At 38.7% G+C, this 20,195-nt stretch overlaps 2 protein-coding genes across 3 annotated transcripts; one reads left to right on the forward strand and one right to left on the reverse strand.

Annotated features, from left to right (window-relative positions):
- Positions 1 to 2,530: 2,530 nt before the first annotated feature.
- On the reverse strand, positions 2,531 to 14,776 carry mgrn1b (mahogunin, ring finger 1b). Of its 2 annotated transcripts, XM_017454520.3 has the most exons (17): positions 14,244 to 14,776; positions 11,994 to 12,112; positions 11,792 to 11,880; positions 11,375 to 11,521; positions 10,642 to 10,759; positions 8,424 to 8,490; positions 8,298 to 8,341; positions 7,665 to 7,712; positions 7,460 to 7,528; positions 6,824 to 6,983; positions 6,602 to 6,711; positions 6,217 to 6,431; positions 5,958 to 6,069; positions 5,833 to 5,878; positions 4,930 to 5,016; positions 4,627 to 4,672; positions 2,531 to 4,454 (listed from the first exon to the last, which is right to left on the reverse strand). In XM_017454520.3, the coding sequence occupies exons 1-16, from the start codon at positions 14,329 to 14,331 to the stop codon at positions 4,632 to 4,634; spliced, it is 1,560 nt and encodes a 519-aa protein (XP_017310009.1). In that variant the 5' UTR covers positions 14,332 to 14,776; the 3' UTR covers positions 2,531 to 4,454; positions 4,627 to 4,631. The 2 variants fall into 2 exon arrangements, with proteins under 2 accessions (XP_017310009.1, XP_017310008.1); XM_017454519.3 differs by lacking the exon at positions 4,627 to 4,672.
- Positions 14,777 to 15,676: 900 nt separating this feature from the next.
- ubald1b (UBA-like domain containing 1b) lies at positions 15,677 to 19,003 on the forward strand. Its single transcript, XM_017454523.3, has 3 exons — positions 15,677 to 15,882; positions 16,233 to 16,286; positions 18,160 to 19,003. Exons 1-3 carry the CDS (start codon positions 15,775 to 15,777, stop codon positions 18,421 to 18,423), a joined length of 426 nt encoding a protein of 141 aa, XP_017310012.1. The 5' UTR covers positions 15,677 to 15,774; the 3' UTR covers positions 18,424 to 19,003.
- The last annotated feature ends 1,192 nt before the right edge of the window (positions 19,004 to 20,195 follow it).

Raw genomic sequence — 20,195 nt, forward strand, 5'->3', positions numbered from 1 at the left:
AATGGAAGTGGTTACATAGGGTTTTTGCACTACCAGATGGACTAGGTTCTCTTCATTTGTTTTATTAAGTATCATTTGCAATTTATAACAGGTTATAATGAACAGAAACAGAAGTGTTTATGCAATTTCTTGACTAGACACATGAAAAACCATGACTTGAAACTGAATTCTAGAAATACAATAAATACATGTATCAGGCATTCAGTGAGTTAGATAAACATCGGGATAATAACTATATTAGTAGATAATGATTGAATTGTATGGATTAATTGAGTAGGGAATTTCCAACCAGAATACTTTAGGCCAGATGGGTGGGTCGCATCTGGTGGAGTCCTTCACACAAGCACAAGAGAGGTAAGTAGATTGGGGGAGATTTCCATAATGTAAAGAGGGTTATAGAAGCCGCTTACTAAATGGAAAAGCACTCACTCTGACACCTGGCTGTTTTTTAAATAGCCAACCCGTTAACCTGATCTTAATTCAGAATCAAATATCATTGTTTTTAACAGGTCACCATGGTACCGAAATTCAGGACACCTACAGCAATGTCTTTTAACAGACCTATTATTTTAGTACTGTGATAATGGTCTTATTTTTTTTAAATTCAGTTTCCACTTTCTAAAATATATTCACTGAAGAAATGATACTGTAGCAAGTGAAATAATATTACGTGTCAAATTTATCTAGTATTTCCTATTCTAAGATTACATTAAAGTAAATATAACTATTAAAATTATAGACATTTTTTGTTGTACTCATTTCACGCTTTAAAGTCTTATTCTATTGTAGAACAATGTCCAGCTTGAAGTGGGTAAAATGTATAGAAAAAAGTTATATTATTATCTTATGTTTACTTTAATGTAATCTTATAATAGGAAACATTGCATAAATTTGACTTTATTCAAGGTATTTTCACCTTTGCAGTGCTGACCTCTGGAATGACGTACTATAGATAAAGAACTCGCATTTTGGCCCAAAAACAGGGTTGAACATTTCTATTTCTAAATGAGTGCATTATAAGGCACTTAAGTTTAAATCCATGAAAATAACAGGAGAGAAATAACCTTAGAGAAAGTACTGACATTTGGTTTTCAAGCAACACTACAAACGCACTGCCAGTAGCTATGTTTCCATCCAAATTTTGGGATGTCGCATAAAAAAACCTACACCAGATGCAAATTAAATCTTCAGATGCTAATAAACTATGATAGAAGCTAATTTACTGAATAAATGAATCAATGTGGATCTAAAAAGACATGTGACTTTGCCTCAACAAATCATGTGATTGGATAATTGGCTCAGAACAGTAAAAATGGCACGAGAGGTATATTTGGATAAATGGTTTTGTTCTCTTGAACACAGTGGATAGAAACGGTGCTTTATTCACAGATGTTTCTTTTTTTTTTTTTTGCATACTGCAAGTAACATTCGCAACATGGATGGAAACATAGCTCAATGTGGAGTTGCTGTGCATATTCTTGCCACGTCCACGTGGGATTTCTCCAGGGTCTCTGTTTTTCTCCCATCACCCAAAAAAACATGCCAGTTATTGTTACAGCAGCTGAGTCTTCATCATCATTTAAAATTTTTTTTAAATTTCAATAGTTTGTATCCCTATGAACATGCTCTAATTTATTTGAAGTGTCTCTTAAAAATGTCTTGTGTAAACATTTAAGAGCTTTACTTTGTTAAATCTTTTTTAAAGCATGAAAAGTTCAACAGACTCTAACTTTTAATCACCATTCATAACACATTAGATTATTTTTCTTTTTAAATAAGATACTTTTTCCTTTTTTTGTAGCTTGGGATAATGGCAGAACATCCATAATTGTAAATCCCAGCTGCTGTTAATGTCTTGTCTCCGTTAAGTATTTGTGTGTGTGTGTGTGTGTGTGTGTGTGTGTGTAATCTGTCTAGATGAATTGAATCTAACTAATTGGTACAGCTGAGGGAGAAAAAAAAACCTATTTTAAGATGTATCTGTGCAGCAAGCTGTACACTAAGGAAGCAAATCCTGGTGTAGTGTAAAGTCAGCTTAATTTAACAGCATCAAGGACACCAGTGTGAAATGATTTCAACGTGTTCCAAGGCACGAGAGTACTTGAACATTCATACAGTTACGTAGTGAATCATTTACCTTGTAGCAGCGTAAACGCACAAAATAATGGAGATATAGTTTACACGTCAATGTTCACAGCAAACATCAGAATGGGGATAAAATGTGATCTTAGGCACTGTGGCATAATTGTTGGTGTCAGAAAAGTATCTCAGGACATGCTAAACCTTGAACACAACAGGTGTTCCTAATAAAGTGGTCAGTGAGTGTATATTGCGGTGTGCAGCACTGTCTGTTTAACATTAAATTCTTACCTGTTTTGTGAGTGAATACAAATTACACACTTAATTCTGGATTTAAAAAAAAAAAACCAACAAAAAAAAAAACCCATTTGCTTTGTTATAGTGTCAACGTTGTCCTGGATTTCTCAGGAGGATTCAGTCCTAGCTTTCGTGCATTAAAATGGCCATGAAGTAGAGTTAATGAAGAATTAATTTTTATTGATCAATTTACATGCACTTTTACACTGCACACACTTGAACACAACATAACGTTAATGCTGAGCTTGAGAACCACAGCTGTCTCGATGTTAACATCCTGGATACCAGGCTGATAAGATTACGAGGGGATACAAGAAGGCACAGTGGATCATCAGGCTGAAATGGCACATTATCAGAGGGAGAAAAGTAAGCGTTTTTTCCACAGATAAAGAGTGTTAAATAGGTCGTCTTTATTTACACGCCATGCAGAGCTTCGTCTGATCTTTACATAAAGCCACTTATCAATATTGCATATGCACGTTAATAATCTGTTTACAGAGAAAACAGCAAGGTGTTAATTAGAAATCTATTCAGATCACACCCAACAGCCTTCACATGTGTGCACACACACACACACACACACACACACAAATAAATCAAACAAGTATCAATTAATAAAACCATCTAATATTGTGGCCGTTTAATTAATCATAAAACACTGGTTTAACCCTTTTTCGAAATAGTCACTTAGTATAATAGAAACGATATTAAGCCTAGAGTGTTTCAGCGTGTGGCCATATATGGAAAGTTGAAAGAACATACACGTCTCTAGCCTCCAGAGGTGATCTTGAAATCACAAGGACCGAACAGCTCAAAGCACTAAGTAGCCAGGCTTGTTTTTAAAGGCACATAGACCTCTATGCATAATGCTGCATTTACAAAGCATTTGCATTGTATATCGTGGTGCGCCGGACTGGAGGAGATGGAACGAATACGTGTTATGAGGCAAATGATTAAATGATTTGAGTCGCTGAGTTATCTCTTCTGACATAAGGATTGAGATATCCTATTATACAGTATATAACATCTGTATGGAGTGTTCACAATGTCTTGTTGACCACGTAGCAGATTAACTGCATTTCTCTTTCACAAGATACATGAAAGGAATGACTCGCTCTCTCTCGCTCTCTCTCTTTCTATACTCTCTCGTGCTTGCACGCTCTTGCTCTCTCTCCCTTACACACACACACACACACCGTAGTGTAATAAGCTCTACAGAATATATGTAGGAGAAAGTGCAAATACACATAATATAGATATATTTGGTCATAAAACTGATAAGAAAGCAAAACTCTGTACACTACATACATACGCACACACATCTTAAACAAGGTCCCAGTTCTGGAGATTCCCTCCATCGCTCAGTAAAACGGAAAAACAAAACAAGAGTTCACTCTAAAAAAAAATCAGACGTGCTATAAAACGTGCCTTTGTATCAAATTCACTGAGTTACAGATCTGTATTATACATATCTCTATATTATAATCAACACTGCTTTTATTAGTCTTCAGAAGGTTTTGGAACAACACTGGATATTAAGTTGTGCTTTAAACGTGAACTGTATCAGGTTAGTGTTGCTTCTGTAGTAATACTCCTAATATTTGAATATATATATTTTTTTTCCATTAATGACTCAAAAGCTCCATGTTAAGACCATCAATAATTTACCCTAATTTCCTCTTATTTCCCAACTTCCAGTTTGCTATGCTGGATTTGACAACATTTCCAAATAAATAAAATGCACTAAAGAATATTCAGGTGAAAAAAAAGGAGACGAGTGAAATACAGAAACAGTTGTACTATTTAAGTGACTAGACACTGGATAGTAAGAGAAATTGCTGTTGATGGCTATGTGAATAGGGCTGCAGAAGTCACCATTAAGGGAGGTTCTGGGCAGGGTCTCTAGATGAAGCCTCAGGGAGATCAGGGAGATCAGGGAGATCGGGGGTGGGGGTGGGGGGGTGAATCAAGGTCCGGTTATTCATCTTCCATGTGCAAAGTGCTCATGGGACAGAGCAGCGGCTGGCTAGAGCAGCTTGTGCTCCGAGTAATCAAACTCTCCATGGAGCCCGACGAACCTGCAAGGCAAAAAGAGCACCAAACCCGATCAGTATCCAGATCAGCAATCAAACAGAGAGCAGACAACAAGGTCTAACTGCAGGCAGTCTGATGTTGATCAAGACCATGATTTTGCTTGTACAAGGCTCAGAGAAGGACATGAAGACAGAGGAGACAGAAAGGCCTACATACCAGAGTTACTCTTCCATACCAATAGAGCAGGAATCAGGACCTAGAGCTGCCCAGTGCAAGGCCCGGGGGGAGAAGGAGAACACAAGCAAACAAAAGTAGGAAATAGAGAAAAGAGAATACAGCGCACAGGTTAGATTGCATAGCTGACAAAAAAAGCAAGTTAAAGTGATCTGGAGGTGGCTGCTAGAAAAACACGCAAGGGGAACAAACAGATATTACACACTGCCGACCAAGCATGTAGCAAGAAGAGAGCATCTGATGGAAATTTCCCCTTGTGTATGCTGGATTAGAAACACCACTCACCTGGTGGGTCGCTCTCGGCTTTGGTCAGGCTGCTGCGCTCGCTGATGCAGTCAGGTATAATTTCTCCCTCAGAATTCACCCTGTCCTCTGCACACACCCAAACGCAAGTCACAAGTCACACAACGTACTGCAGCGACACACCAATTACAACGACCAAACACACAACCTGTATGGTGTTTTGTTTTTTTTAATTCACTGGTCATTTGATATCTAACTTTTCTCTTTAATACCTCCGTGGACCTGCACGCTCATCAGCATAAGCGTGGTCACTTTTAGACTTTTTGTTCCACCAACTTCCCATTCATACGCATGTAAATGCTGGAGACCGGAAACACAACTTCTACGCATGAGATTTCGCCTTTCTCAGCCTTCCAAAGTTCACGTTTGGTGAACTCTGACCTGCGAATTCGACCAATAGATAGATCGGCACCTTACGCCATGACCTCTTCAGAAAATCCAAGATGGAGGAAGCACCGATTCCTTTAATCGGTGCACACATGGAACATAATCCATGTGTTCAAATGTTTTGTGCAGTCTTGTGGACTATATGTAAACATCGGTTATGTGAAATAACTTATTCAGGGCAGGACTAAATTTAAAAAAACAACATGCAATTGTTGTGATCCCTCTTATTATTATAATTTTTTAATATTAACAATATGCACATTATTAACAATTTGCAGATTCTGCACGGCGTATATATAAACGTATGACCTCAACTGTAAGGTGGTGACTGTTCTTTAAAACATGACCTGCTTTATGTCCCTTTACATTTGTTGTGTACATCGCACTCATTCTTTTTTTTCCTTTCTATGTATAATCCAAAATTCTCAACCAGATATCAACACTAGAGATCAGATCTTTAGCTTTGACTTTTTAGCGGATGTTTTTCTTGGCACTAACCGTCTTCTGGAGACAGAGAGTCAGGCACATCCTCTGCACCAGTGCCCTAGGAGTGAAAGGGAGAGAAAAACGTAAGCATGCGAGAGACACAGAGGAAACAGGACTGACTGGACCCAGTAGCTGACCTCAGTCGGAGCTGGACTGCTGGACAGCAGGGTGTGGGCCTGTGCGTCAGACATCTCGGACAGCTTCTCCTCGTCCTCCTCCTGGATTGGTGACGAAGGTGAGCGTAGCGTGCTATGGGAGAGGTCAGAGAACAGCTCAACCAAGACTTCCACACGTTCCTGATTCCAACTTTAACATGCTTATATACTGCATGACAAAGTTCTTCAAGTCATTAGGAGCAACGTTTTGGGGCTGTTTTCACATGTGGCAGGTCTGTACCTGTCAGGTGACTTGCTGACTTTGCCCTTTTGAAGGCTGCTTTCTCCAGAGTGTTCAGGAGAACTCAGCTGCCTGCTGTCCCCACTCAGGCTGCCCGGGAAGTTGATCTCATCGTATAAAGGTGCTGATGGCACAGCAGGGGACATGGCAGTGAGGCCATTGAGAGCCTCCAACAGGGAAATGGGCTCAAAGCCAGGAGGAACCGAGTCAGTGCTCTGAGGATAAGATTAAAATAATAATAATAATAATAATAATAAAAAAAATCTACATTATCTTGATCCAGGTTCACACTGATAGGCTACTCAAGCTAGCATCATCTGCAGAAATGCTATTACTTTTGTAGTATTATACACTGAAGTTAAATGCAACGTGGTAAGAGACGTACCGAGTGCTCATCATGGTCCATGCTCTGAGCCAATACAGGGCTGAAAGAGATGGGAGAAAGCGCTCCAGGCTTCTTCCTCACTGCTCTGATCTGCAGCAGGGCACGAAAAGCTACACACACACACAGTTTCCTAAACTGTATTTAACCACTATTGGACAGTTTTTTAATCCAAATACTTAAGCACGAGTACAACAGAAGTAAACAGCCTACGCTAGTACATACGTAGTCTGCAGATGGGGCAGTTGTTGGCCTGGTAGCGTAGTGTATCTGCACATGAGTTACAAAGACACAGGTGTCTACAGGGCAGGATGAGCGTGTCCCGCAGGTCTGACAGACACACCACACACTCGTTACTGTTGTCACTGTTCTCATCATCAGACGGCTGAAGGAAGGGAATTAAACAGAAACTTCAGTACTCAAATCAGAGCCCGGTTTGTTTTCAACACAATAACACTAATTTTTGACCGTGTTTGTACCCATCGATCTCCAGGTGATCCATAACGACAACATAACATGAACATGGCTGCGTAAAGGAGAACACATTTTACTGCCTGGTTCTCAATAGAACATTAAAAACAAAACTAACCTAAAATATGAAAACATCGTATTATGATGATATTGCTACGCATTGGGACTGAGCGAGACACCTCTCGGGTGTCAGCCGCACATCCTGGTAGCAAAAACATGGTGGAGATGTCTAGTGATTTTTAATAACAAGTATAACAGTTTAACAGCAAGAATGATCATAAGCGATTTTGTTTTCTTCTGTTAGAGTGCTAATTTGATTCGCCAGTATTTTAATAACAATTAACAAACAGTATATTATGCAGCCCTACTAAGCATGCTGATTATGTTCACCTTTGTCTCCTGGTTGTTCTTATTTTCAATGCCATAGATCTCCTGGAGCAGGTAACTAACCCGATCCACCTGTAAACAGCAAGCAATAACATCAACCTCAAGCAACAAATCGAACTTTGGTACCAATATTTAATCGCACATAAAGAATAATTCTTTCAGTCTTCTCCTTCAAAATAAATAAATAAATAAATAAATAATTACTCACAATTTGTTTCTGTTTTAGAGGCTTCACTGAGAAGCTGCCATCAACATGCTGCAAAGTGGTGGACAAGGAAAAAGATACGTTTCCAACAGCTCAAAACACTGTTACTCCACGTACTGGTAAACGTACAATTAAAAAGTAAAAATCTTATTTAATGCTTTCATATTTACCAAGTACTTTCGTTTAATATTACATAATCAATTTTAAAATGCTTATATTTTTAACCAATGTAAAATTATAAACATTATAATCAACAATCGGTATACACATTCTGAATGTAGAGTCAGATTCATAAATATTTCAACCTAAACAAAGTTATTGTTATTTTTTTGGTATCTACCACAGTATATTGGTGTTGAAATTAAATGATGGATACGAGCCCAAAGTGCAGATGTTCAGCTTTGAGTATTTACAGTCATGGGGAAAAACAAAGCATACCCCACTTCAAGTCACTTCAATTAAACAGCTTCAAATTAAAGCAGAAAGTCTTTTGAACTTTTTCATGCGTTCACTGTGTCCAACATTGTGTTCGTCAGCTTAAATAATCATTTTATCAACGTTTATATACCCGACTGCACACGTTTTGCTCTTTAAAAAGGCTGGACTGTCTCAAACCTCAGTTTAGCTCGGACTTACCCTCTCAAATGCAGCTAACAGCACATGTGCATGTCCCAAACAATCTGGAAAGAGAACACCTCCTTTAGCGACTTGCATGCGTGTCATTTCTAATGCAGAACCAAGAATAGTCACATGACCACATACCGTCTCCTTCATCCACTACTGCCTGGATGACCATGGGAAAAACACCTCTGTCCAGGTCAAAGTTTAGCTGGAATGACACAATGCAAGATCGACCATATTATTAAAATTCCAGTAATGTTTAAACATCTGTATAAAATGTACTTAAGGTGCTCCATCTGGCTCATTATTATATATGGCATGTTGTAACAGGAGACCCTGAAAATGACTTTCCGTCCTTCAGTTAAGGAATTGAACCTAGAAACTACTTTTTTTACTTTATATAAAAGACAAGTTTTGTAAATAAGCAAAACAGACTGAGCAACAGCTGCACGATAAAACAACTGTGTACAATTACTAAACAACTGTGTACAATTACTTATTATCGTGCACAATTATTATTCATACTAACATAAATATTGGAAGAATTATTTCACTGGTACCAATTTGTTGTTTACACAGTTCATTTATGCACTGGCTATGGATGCGAGTGCTCCTGAAAAATGAACTCCTTGTGTATTCAGGTTTATTAGGTTCATAAAACAGATTCTAGTTTATTCTTATTAGGGCAGTCAAAATTATCTCCTGAACACACACATTTTAAAATCCTGGGCTATTTTTACTGTACTCAGGTCATTAAGCACCTGTCCTGTTTTTTTGGGGGTGGGTTTTGTGGTTACCATACAATGGAAATCAAAACTTCCACCAAAAAGGGGAGCGTTTATACAGTTGTTTTCATTTCTAAACATTCCCAGACAATTCGAAGGACGAGGGTGTCATAGTCATCAGACTTTGACTCCGGGAATTTAAGCATCGCAGAAGTATGATGTCATTAAGCTACCATTTCTAAAACAAACCATCGGTGAGAAAACCACTACAGCGAGTCACATGATCACGCTCTTTCATGGGGATTGCAGAATGCGGCCATTTTAATCCACTCTGGAGCCCTATTTCCATTTAAAATTACGCTGCAATGGAGCTCATCAAGTTTCAATCCATCATCATTGCCGGGTCAGAGACTTTGTTTATTAATCACATTTTTGGGAGGATTTATACATTTATTTATTTATTGACATATGGTGAACCTGTAGTGCATTTTGTTTACAATATTAAACCTCTGTACATAGCAATTTTTGATTATTTCATTTTATACAGACATCGTTTTGCATTGTTTATGATTCAAAAACCGAAAAAAAGGTGTCTTTCCAGTCATCACTTCTCCTCATTAAAAATTTTGTTCAAAATATTCTGAGAATCGAATCGTGAAGCCAGTACTGTGAACAGAATCGATTCGTAACCGGACTGTATCGTTACACCCCTAATTATCAGCAGATTACGTCAGCGCCAACTGCAGAACAATGGTGTGCCAGGGTAGTTATAGATTATCTACCACTGATAATACCTTTCTGAAGCACTGAAAATGTGCATTTGAACACTTTACAGGTTTGACACTAGCATTTGTTATGTATTTATTTTTATCTCCATGTTGAGATCTATGATGAGGAAGATACAACTCCTCCTGGAGAAATCGCAATGTGATGAAATGTGTGATTGAGTGTGCCGTTAATTACAGAAAGCTTGATTAATTACGATTTTATCAAATCAAATGAATCAATTACCTGCACTAAGTGTTAAACACGGTAAAAGGTATTATTAACATGAAACACTTAGGAATATACCTGAAGTGTTATCTTTGCGCTGATGTGGACACGAGACGGGACTGTAGCTATGAGGCCATGCACTTTGTAGCCAAATGTTATTTACAGTAACAGTTTCTGTAACAGGTGGGGGCGTGGTTTAGGGTTTATGCATCTGCAATGTTTGAGGTAGTAGACGGGTAATGACTAACCTGACACACTTAAGCCCTGCTGTCCCATGTACATGCATGTGATCTGTCTATCTCTAAGCTGTGGGATAAGTGTATGTCTGGCTACAATAAATATATATTTATTATATAAAATTATTTCATCTTGCTTGTCATTTATATTTTTCTGTCCAGAAATCTATATTTATTCAATACATTTTAATTTGTTTATATATAGGCATTCAACGCCTTTTTTATTTTATTGTTTTCTAGTAAACCATTTATATATTTATAGTCCACCTTTATAGTAACCAGTCATAAACGTTAATCCACTTGAATGCAAATGCTCCCGTGGATCACCCTTCCTTGCCAATCTTTCAATTTTACATTTTAAAACATAATGATTCTTCCGTTTGTCTGAGTGGCATCATCACTTACGTCTTCCTCCTTCCATTCAGAAAAACTGATCTTGAAGGAGGGTAAGGAGAACTGCTGGCTCACTCCTCGCTTGTAGTGCACCGTTTCAGACCCCATAGCAGGACTCTTGGGATTATAACTTAACAGGAGAGAGGGGAAAATATAATTGGACAGAAGGCTAGATTTAGAAAACAAACAAACATAAACTGGAATGAATATCAAGATCACATACATGCTTCTCGGTGACCACACTATAAAAAACTCGGGATAATTACAGGAGCTTTGGAAAGTCAAGTGACTAATTTACTGAAAATCTGGAGGAAATGTTGCAGAAATGAGAACCTAAGTAGTGAATTAATCAAAGGCTTCAGAAATGTATAACACAGTCTTCCCTCCCACTACAGACTTTGCTGTGTATCTCCATGGAAACATGCTGTTGCTAAGGGCTCAAAATGACTCTCAGATGCACACATGACTTACAGCTATGATTCATTTTGAGCCTGGGGCAAAAACGCATTTCTTTGCAAAAATGTTTTTTTTTCAACACGATAAACTGTTACAGATTCATCTGGATCAACCACAGAGTTGTACGATAAATCTGACGAGGCTGACTGGAATCAAGTATTATTCCAGTTATTCCGCTGTATGTACATAATTAGTGATTTGTCCATATATCACGGTCTGACAAGAAAACAAGTCCATCAAAGGTCACGCATGAAAATGTGTGCGAAAAAGGGGTTGATAATACACTTACATCGCCATTCCGTTGGAGAATTCCTCAAACGCCTGGCAGTAGATAGTGATCGCTACACGGGCGTCTGAGTCAAAGGTGAACTCCACGCCGTATAAAGACTTGGGTTTCGCTCCTTCCTCAGTAGTTGAATCACCATCATCTTTATATCTACACACATCACACAATTAAACATCACTCTGTGCAACCATCACACTGATGGAAAAATATTTATATATATATATATATATATATATATATATATATATATATATATATATATATATATATATATATATATATATATATATATATATTGTTATTAAATGATACAGGTCAAGTGGCTCGTGTACCTGTATTATATGAAACTAATATTTTAGCATCCCGAATGAGACATCGGATAGTCATCTATCATATAAATATTTAAAAGAAATTCCACACCTGACAAGTCGTAATGAGTCCTTCCTTATGTTGACAAGGCTTCTCAAAGTCTTCACAGGCTCGTGCGGTGCCGGGGTCACATAAGGAAACTAGACGGTGATGTTAACAGGGACAGTCATGACTCATAAATGACACTGGGGAAAATATGACAGCATATGACAGCATCTTTAACGCTTTACAAGGGTGCTTTGTCCTTCTGTACCTGGACTGGACGGTTGCCTAGGAAATTGAGATCCATGTTCTCACCGAACAGGTAACCTTCAGGGTGAGGGGTGTCAAACTTCTCGCCTCCCATGAAGAAGTGACTTGCAAAGTAATTCCCTTTGGGGGGTGAAGGGGGGGGGGGGGGGGGGGGGGGGGGGGGAACCAAGCTGTTAGCACAAAACCACAACTTAAGCTATTATCTTACACAATGTATCATGTAATGCACAGAGTGGATAGAAAATGTCTGTTAAAATCACAGGTTTTTGTGATAAAATAAAACCAAATTAAATTATGTCAAATCTTTTTCCACCTTTGATGTGAAACAGCAACCAACAAGTGAAAAAGTACAACAGAAACAGTTTAAGTGCAAAAAAAAGAATGTCTGCACACTCTTGAATAATGGGTCATGTAGTCTACTCAGAATGAACGAAATCACATTGACTCATGTTCAAAAGTAATTGTCAGACAGCCGTCATCAATGAAATGACTCTGATTAACACCAAATAAAAACCAGCTGTTTCTATAGGATTTTCATCTTGGTTTCATTCGACTGCTGAACCCAAACAGCTTACAAAGCATGTAGAGAGTCTCACTGTTGAAAGGTATCGATCAGGAGGTGGGTAGAAAAGAATTTTCAAAACATTAGATATGCCATAGAACACCATGAAGGCCATCATCAACAACTGGAGAAAATGGAACTCCGCAGTGACATCACCATGAACAAGACCCCCCTCCAAAATTTATAAAAAGAGCAAGACAAAATCTTACCAGGGAGGCTGCAAAGAGACCTACTGCAACATTAAAGTAGCTGCAGGAACACCTGACAAGTACTGATTACTCTCTGAATGTGACAACAATCTCTCGTACTCTTCACAGGTCTGGGTTATGGGGTAGGGGTGGTTAGACAGAAGCCCTTTCTCACAAAATCTAAATCATATTGCAAACCCATGGAATGATTTGTGGATGGCTGTGCACTGTGCTGATCCTCTCACAATTGCAGTCCGTACAGGACGTTGCAGAGCATTTTTAAATCAAATATACCTGATTTTGCTGTGGCTTTTTTCAAAATATGTCATGCAATTTGCAGAGATTTTTCTGGGGTTTTTTGTTTGTTTGCGAAAAACTACTTGAATTGCCAACATCACAACTGCACTGAATAGTTTCGCACTGTCTTTCTCCGTGATGTTTGTTGGTAAACGAGACCTTTTAGCTGCACTCTTGTTCGATGCACGTGAATCTTAGAGGGCTTCGACTGAACGCGCGTCACATTTGATGTTTGATGATGTCACATGATGCGTCTCGGCCCAAATCTGCTGAAAAACCTGCTGTAATTTTGAGAAACTGCAAGCTCCTCAGAGTATCGCCGAGTTTCCTTGGTTTTGCGTTCATTTCTGCGATCGTGAAATCGTGAAATCCTGTACGGACTGCAATTTGACAGATATGTTTGACAATTTGACATTTTTTTAAATGTAAGAGTTTAATAAAACGACCAAATCAGGATGTGCTCAGTCCAAAAACACTGAATGCTGTATTACAACAAAGCGTGCTTTAACACAGTATTAGTTAAGGGGTGGGCAGATGTGTGCAACCAGGGAATTAATAGAAGTTGTTTTTTTTTTGTCTTTTATTTCTTCAAAAACATCTCTATTTGTTATCACTTTAATTTTGTTGGTTGCCAGGTCACATTAAAAGGTGGGAAATGATCAGACGATGATTTATCTTGGATTTGAACATTTTAACAGGGGTGTGTAGACTTTTTAATATCCACTGAAGTCCATTACAATGTTTACAATCTCTATAAAGTGTTAAGTGACGTTATAGTTTTGAAATGCAGAATAAGAGGACGTAGTTATCACTGTCGATAACAGTCAATAGAGGCGTCAAAGAGACAGAACACAGTTGTCCAGCTAAACTCTAAAATAACCCCCCCCCCCTCCAAAAAAAAAAAAAAACTAACAAAAAAAAAAACATAAACAAAACAAAACAAAACTAATCCAGTTCTAGTCTGATGGCTTTAGTACTTTAATACTTGGCTACCTGTGAAATTATTAAGAAGCATCGACATCAACAACAACAAATATATATATATATATATATATATATATATATATATATATATATATATATATATATGATCCAGTCAAACCGACTTGTAGGGTTGGGGTATCCAGTAAATAGTAAACATATATAGTAGAGAACGGATATTAAACCTGATGCACATCTTAAATGCCTCGGGAAAGAAACTTACCCGATTTTGGAGGAAATCTATAAGCAGAATTCGCCTGGATATCAATATCCTCCACACCGGCGATCCTCCGGCCGAGCACCGAGCCCATGATTCAGCAACGACGCGTACACGACTGAACTGGTTAGCAGGCTAACGACAGCTTCTTCAGGGTTTCCCCCGAGCAATCGCTTCCCTTGAGTTCGCTCAAATAATCATGTAATGTTAAAAAAAACACGCTGGGTAGATTAACAGACTTTATCTCCCTAATCTACAGGCGCTGACCGACCGTTCGACTCGTCCAGCGGTCGAGGGAAAACACACAGCTGTCCAGCTAAGCTCTAAAATAACCCCCTCAAAGCTAATCCAGCTCTAGCCTTATGGTTTTGGTACTTTAATACTTGGCTACCTGTGAAATTATTAAGAAGCATCGACATCAACAAAAAAATATGATCCAGTCAAACCGACTTGTAGTTTTCGGTATAACTTTGTTTATGATAAAATTCCCACACTAAACAACAACAAACGAGGAAATGGGAGCTGGTTACAAACAAGAATCTGATTGGTTGTGCCATCTCGACGAGAAGATTGTTCGTCCAATCAGATTGCTCCGTGTTCACCTCTGCGTCTGACAGCTTCTTCTGCGTCTGACGTGTTTAACTCAGAGCCAGTCTTTGACTTGATTGAATACACACGACAGAGTGGAACTTCTCCTCCAAACTTCCAGTAAATGATTGTAAAGATACAGTGAAGATTGTTGTGTTCTTATAAATGATGCACATTATAAGACTGGGAATGTTCCTCATAATTAATATTAGTTTAGGATTAGTGCAATGCGCTACTTTAGCCTCTGGTCCATCAGAGGGCGCTGTGGACACCCGACCTACAAATCTAAACACTTTGCATCAGCCTGTAGGGCGGCGTTGCCAGATCCGTTATTTTCCTTCGGGTCGCTTTTCAACTGACTTTTTGTCCGATGGTTAAGGTTGAGAGATTTGCATACACAATATTAATTATAAACATATATTAAAAGCGGTTACTCCTTGCCTCATACACACCTGTTGACCCTGTTCTCAACCATAGCTCTGTAAATTAGTCAACTCATTCTTAGTTACATTCTTTATTTATGACAATACACTCGTTCTCCTCCTCCTACTATTTTATTTTTACTACTACTACTACTACTACTACTACTACTAATAATAATAATAATATTCTCCTCCTGCTACATTAGTACTACTACTAATATTTTATTACTACTACTACTACTAAGAAGAAGAAGAAGAAGCAGAAAACGACGAACAAGAAGAATTCTTTTAGGACCTTGGTTAAAGAACAGATTAGGAGAACTGTCCGTTTTAAACCTGTCAGTCCTTTGTATTGTTTTATTGGCCACTAGACTAGGTTTTTTCTTCTGTTTTCTTTTAACTCACAGTAAGACGATTATTTTGTGGAGCATACCTGGCAACCCTGAAGAGGAGCATGACTGAGTACGTCGAGTTTAAAGGAGTGTAGGGAGGAACGGTGCAATACAGAAATAAAATAGTTTTGTAGCATGGACGAATTAAAACACCAGGTTATGATAAACCAGTTTGTTTTGATAGCTGGATGTGCATCAGACCAGGCAAAGCAGCTTCTCCAAGCCGCACACTGGCAGTTTGAGGTATGTTATGTGAGCAGTTTGTTTACTAATTCTACACTAATACACCAGTGCTGGGAATGTCTTAGAGCCCGTAGTCACCACATTCTTCCACCAGATCTCTGCGACTGATTCTCTAGCTTATATCTCGAAAAACTTTTTGTAGACTTTGGATGCTTAGAAATATATGTGTGAGCTTTATTTCCCTGTGTTATAGCTTAGAATATTGATATTTTCTAAACGGAAAAAACCCCAAATCAAAACAAGTAAAATTGGTGACTTGTGGATGTGTTCACGCTGACCGGAAACCAAACGTACATATTATTCTCATTTTACTACATCAATTACTAAATCTGTTCTCTGTTGTCTTCTAGACTGCCCTTAGCTCCTTTTTTCAGGAAGCAAATATTCCCTACAGCCATCAAATGGTGAGTTTATGAAAAAAGACATTGTAGACGGTTCTGGTTTTGTTTTGGTGACTTCCGCCATGTTGTGAGAGTCCATGAGTCAAACATAAACACTGTTATATGGTAGAGGCTTGTTCTCCTGTAGCACTGTAGTTTGGCTTTTCAGGCGATTTTTATTAGTTGTCATTAAAAAAACAGTTTTTTTTTTTGTAAACACGTCTCAGTCATTGTGATTGTGTGTGTGTGTGTGTGTGTGTGTGAGAGAGAGAGAGAGAGAGAGAGAGAGAGAGAGCGCGAGAGAGAGGAGGAGGAGGGTGACTCCAGGAAAATGAGAGAATATGTTGCTTCTGATTGTTCTCTTCACCAGTTTAACAAAACAATTATAAAGGCAGAATACTTCAGTGTACTCTATCCCATATGCTACCAGATTGATTGTCCCTCATGTATTCATTTAAAGCCCAGGAAGTATGTTTATCTGTTACATAAACAATATAGAAAAATAGATCCTTGTACCTGACCAGTGTGTAATGTCCACTGTTTATAAAACATCTTTCTTAAATTCTCCACAGTTTTGTGCCGACTTTCTGTTCACCACGCTTATCTCAGAAACAGTGGAGTCATATTCGGGGTTGATTTGTCTGATTGGCGTGTGTCCCCCCCCCCCACCCAAGTACGTTGTGAGAATATTTGGGGAACAGATCCTGTGTACTGTGGATCAGAACAAATCTGTGATAAATCAGTTTGGGGTTTTCCCTGCCATGACCCAGCATGGGAAACGAGCAGAGCAGAGCAGAAGCTTTCTGAAATCTGCTGAAAGAATGATCCGCGTGACTTGGGAGCGGAAGGCAGAGAGAAGTCTGCCGCGGTCTCAAATAGCACAGTGTTCGCCTGCTAGAGAGGCCCTCTTTCAAAGTCAGGGTGTTGCTTAAAGTGGTCTTCCATATGCCAATATCCACAATGTAATTAACACATTTGGTCTTTCTGCTTATCGTTTTTTATTGTTTTATTACTCTATTCAAATTTGTGGATGTGTATACTTCATACATTACACTTGTTTTTCCTCATCATAGGCTCTTTATTGTCTTGCACTTTGCCCTGTGGTTCTCTGTGTGTTAGCTTGTCCCTCTTTGCAAACCAGATTGATTAGCGTCTTCCATTTAATGCATATAAATCACCTTTTTTCTGTCTTACAGAGAGTCTGAAAAGCCAAAACAGCCGTAACATACTTCTAAACTATTAAAAATCTTTAAAGTAGATATTTATCATCACAGTAGGCATATACATGTAGTATATGTGTACATATTGGGACTCATTTATCAAGCTGTATACACACGGATTTATGCGTACACCATTCATATGAGTGTTTACATAAGTAATTTGGTCTTCATGAAAATGCTGTAAATTCTGAAAATTTTTTATATTCTACTCATACTCCTGGGTGGGTGTAAATTTACCTGTAAGGAGACTAACTAATGTAATCCTTAACCTGATTTCTCGACTTCAAATCGTATAATTTGAATCGATTACTGCACTCTTATATCTGGAATATACTGTTGAGCTTAAGCTAAGACAAATGAAACTAATCTTTTCAATTATAACAAAAGAAATGCTGCCGTGTAAACAGAGCTCCCAGCTGTTTGTGTACTTGAACTTTTATGGGCATCACTACATGCAAATGATCTCTGTCAGGAACACGCTTTGCACTTGACAGTTGATCAACACACACGCGAGGTTAAAAAAACAACAGTGTTTCTGAAACTTTTGTCAATCCAAGTGAAAATGTTTGGCTTAGATAAATGCCAAAGGTAAATGAGGCCCAGTATTTCTTCATACAAGACAATATGTGTCAATTGTAATTCCATGTCTAATTCCATGTCTCATTTAATTCCACCAGATGTGCACACCTGCCAACACCCCAGCAACGCCCCCCAACTTCCCAGATGCTCTGGCCATGTTCTCCCATCTCCGAGCCTCAGAGAGTATCGGTGCCAGTCCCATTGCCTCTATGGCTACCTCACCTCCTCCCTACATTAACTGGGCTGTTGGACCCTCACCACCCTCCAGCCAGCAGGGGCTCTGGGCAGCTTCTCAGCTTCCTTCTCACACCGCTGTTAGCCAGCAGGCAACCACTGAGCAGCCCATGGAGGCAGAGAGATGAGAACAAGCTCCTCTTGGCCCTTAGACAATGCAGGATGAGGAACGACGCCATACAGAGAAGCATATGTAAAGTGGATAAAGCACTGAAAGACTGAGAAACATGAGTAATGAAGACTGAGCACGTGTTCTCATTTAAGAGACAGAACAGAAAACGTCGCTGGGTTGTTGTTGTTTTTTTTTTTTTTTTTTTATTCCAGTGATCTCCTGGATGAAATGTGTACTCAGATATGACCTCAAGGTGCACAAGTGTGTATGGGTTTATTAGTTTATCTCTCATCACTCACAGAGGAGCTTAGTCATCAAACAGTCGTCCCCTCCCCCAACCTGGCAGTGTTTGCACTGAAACGTCTATCATTTTAATGTACTTTGGCCTTTATAATTGAAAACAGTGTCTGTCGGTTGGAACGGTGAAATTGGGCTTGATGATGATGATGATACACCAGGAAAGAAAACTGTACAAGAATTGCTAAAATGATCAGCAAATTTCAAATATTTTGGTCAATATATGGATATTGCAATTATTCACTGTTATATATTATCATTTTAAATAAAAAAAGGTGTTTCTTTTGCACCACAGCAAATACATGCAAATAGCTAATGTAAACCAGTTAGCTAACTTTACCTAACTCTACCTAAGCACACAAACATCACAGCCGGTTATAATTTAGCTTACAGTTCATTCCAACTTGGTGGATGAAGACATTGTGTGAAAAGCCTGCCGTCTCCACTGAGCTAGACCTCACGCCCATATTTCTGAGACAATGAGATGTCTCTGTCTCTGATATTTACAGTGTAGCTACAGCCCCAGGGGAACTACTGCTTTGGCTATTTCTGTGATGCTGAGCTCCTTTCTCAGTTCATCATAAGACCATGAGCCATAACATGTGCAAGGTGTTGTGGAAATTAGACAACACTCGCAGACTCGTCCACTGAAGGTAAAAAGGTTTATTACAGAAAGATGCTTAATACAGGATAGAATAAAGCAGAATATAATAATGAGAGCGCTCTAAAGTGCTTGTGCTGAACCACTACTATAAATATATGAAACGCAGAGCATGACACACTTCTGTGTACCGATAAGAAGCGGTTTGAGGCAGTTCAAACAGGCTTTGTTTCAGGGTCTTAGAAGATGTGCAGACGAACCTTGATCAGAACGTGTCTCTGTAAGCAGATAAACATTCTGTACTGATCTCAGTGACATGACATGGCCTTCTTAGGTGTTATCCTCAGATGAACATGAATAGAACGAGAACAAAATTATTACAAAGTAAAAATGAGTAATTTCCCCCATTTTATTATTATAAAATATGATAACTAAAATTAACAGAGACATTACTATGCTGTGAGTACATCAGATCTTCAGAATCCTTTCATGGTTCAACTGAATTCATCATGAAACGGACATAATGAAGGCACTAAGGCTGTTTTTGTGGATATAAAGTATCCTGTAGTCAAGCAAGCTTATTTTACAGTGAAATGAGAGTCGTCATGGTCAAAAGAATATTTACAATAGATGTGAAATGGATGTCAAAGCTTCGTCATCGTCAGTGTCGCTGGGAGGATCTGCTACCCAGTCAGGTTTAGGATACAAGTCAGGTTGGTCATCATAGGGATCGTAATCAGTCTTTGTCAACATCAGTGTTTGGTCATTAGTGATTTCAATGAGCGTGAGAGACTGCTCCAAATGAGAGAAACAATACAAGGCAAAACGAGTAAGACAAGAAGAATCATTGCACCTATTGGTAGACAGACAGTTAATATCCACGAGCCCCA

Source organism: Ictalurus punctatus, chromosome 24 (assembly GCF_001660625.3).
Source record: "Ictalurus punctatus breed USDA103 chromosome 24, Coco_2.0, whole genome shotgun sequence".
Classification (NCBI taxonomy): Eukaryota; Metazoa; Chordata; class Actinopteri; order Siluriformes; family Ictaluridae; genus Ictalurus; species Ictalurus punctatus.

What these genes read in the sequence shown, in the direction of transcription:
- ubald1b (XM_017454523.3), top strand. Translation starts at nt 15,775, where the DNA reads ATGGACGAATTAAAACACCAGGTTATGATAAACCAGTTTGTTTTGATA. An exon ending in CCGCACACTGGCAGTTTGAG is followed by an intron (nt 15,883 to 16,232) that starts GTATGTTATGTG and finishes GTTGTCTTCTAG; the next exon opens with ACTGCCCTTAGCTCCTTTTT. An exon ending in TTCCCTACAGCCATCAAATG is followed by an intron (nt 16,287 to 18,159) that starts GTGAGTTTATGA and finishes TAATTCCACCAG; the next exon opens with ATGTGCACACCTGCCAACAC.
- mgrn1b (XM_017454519.3), bottom strand. Translation starts at nt 14,331, where the DNA reads ATGGGCTCGGTGCTCGGCCGGAGGATCGCCGGTGTGGAGGATATTGAT. An exon ending in TGTTAGCTGCATTTGAGAGG is followed by an intron (nt 7,713 to 8,297) that starts GTAAGTCCGAGC and finishes ACCACTTTGCAG; the next exon opens with CATGTTGATGGCAGCTTCTC. An exon ending in AGAACAACCAGGAGACAAAG is followed by an intron (nt 6,984 to 7,459) that starts GTGAACATAATC and finishes CCCTTCCTTCAG; the next exon opens with CCGTCTGATGATGAGAACAG.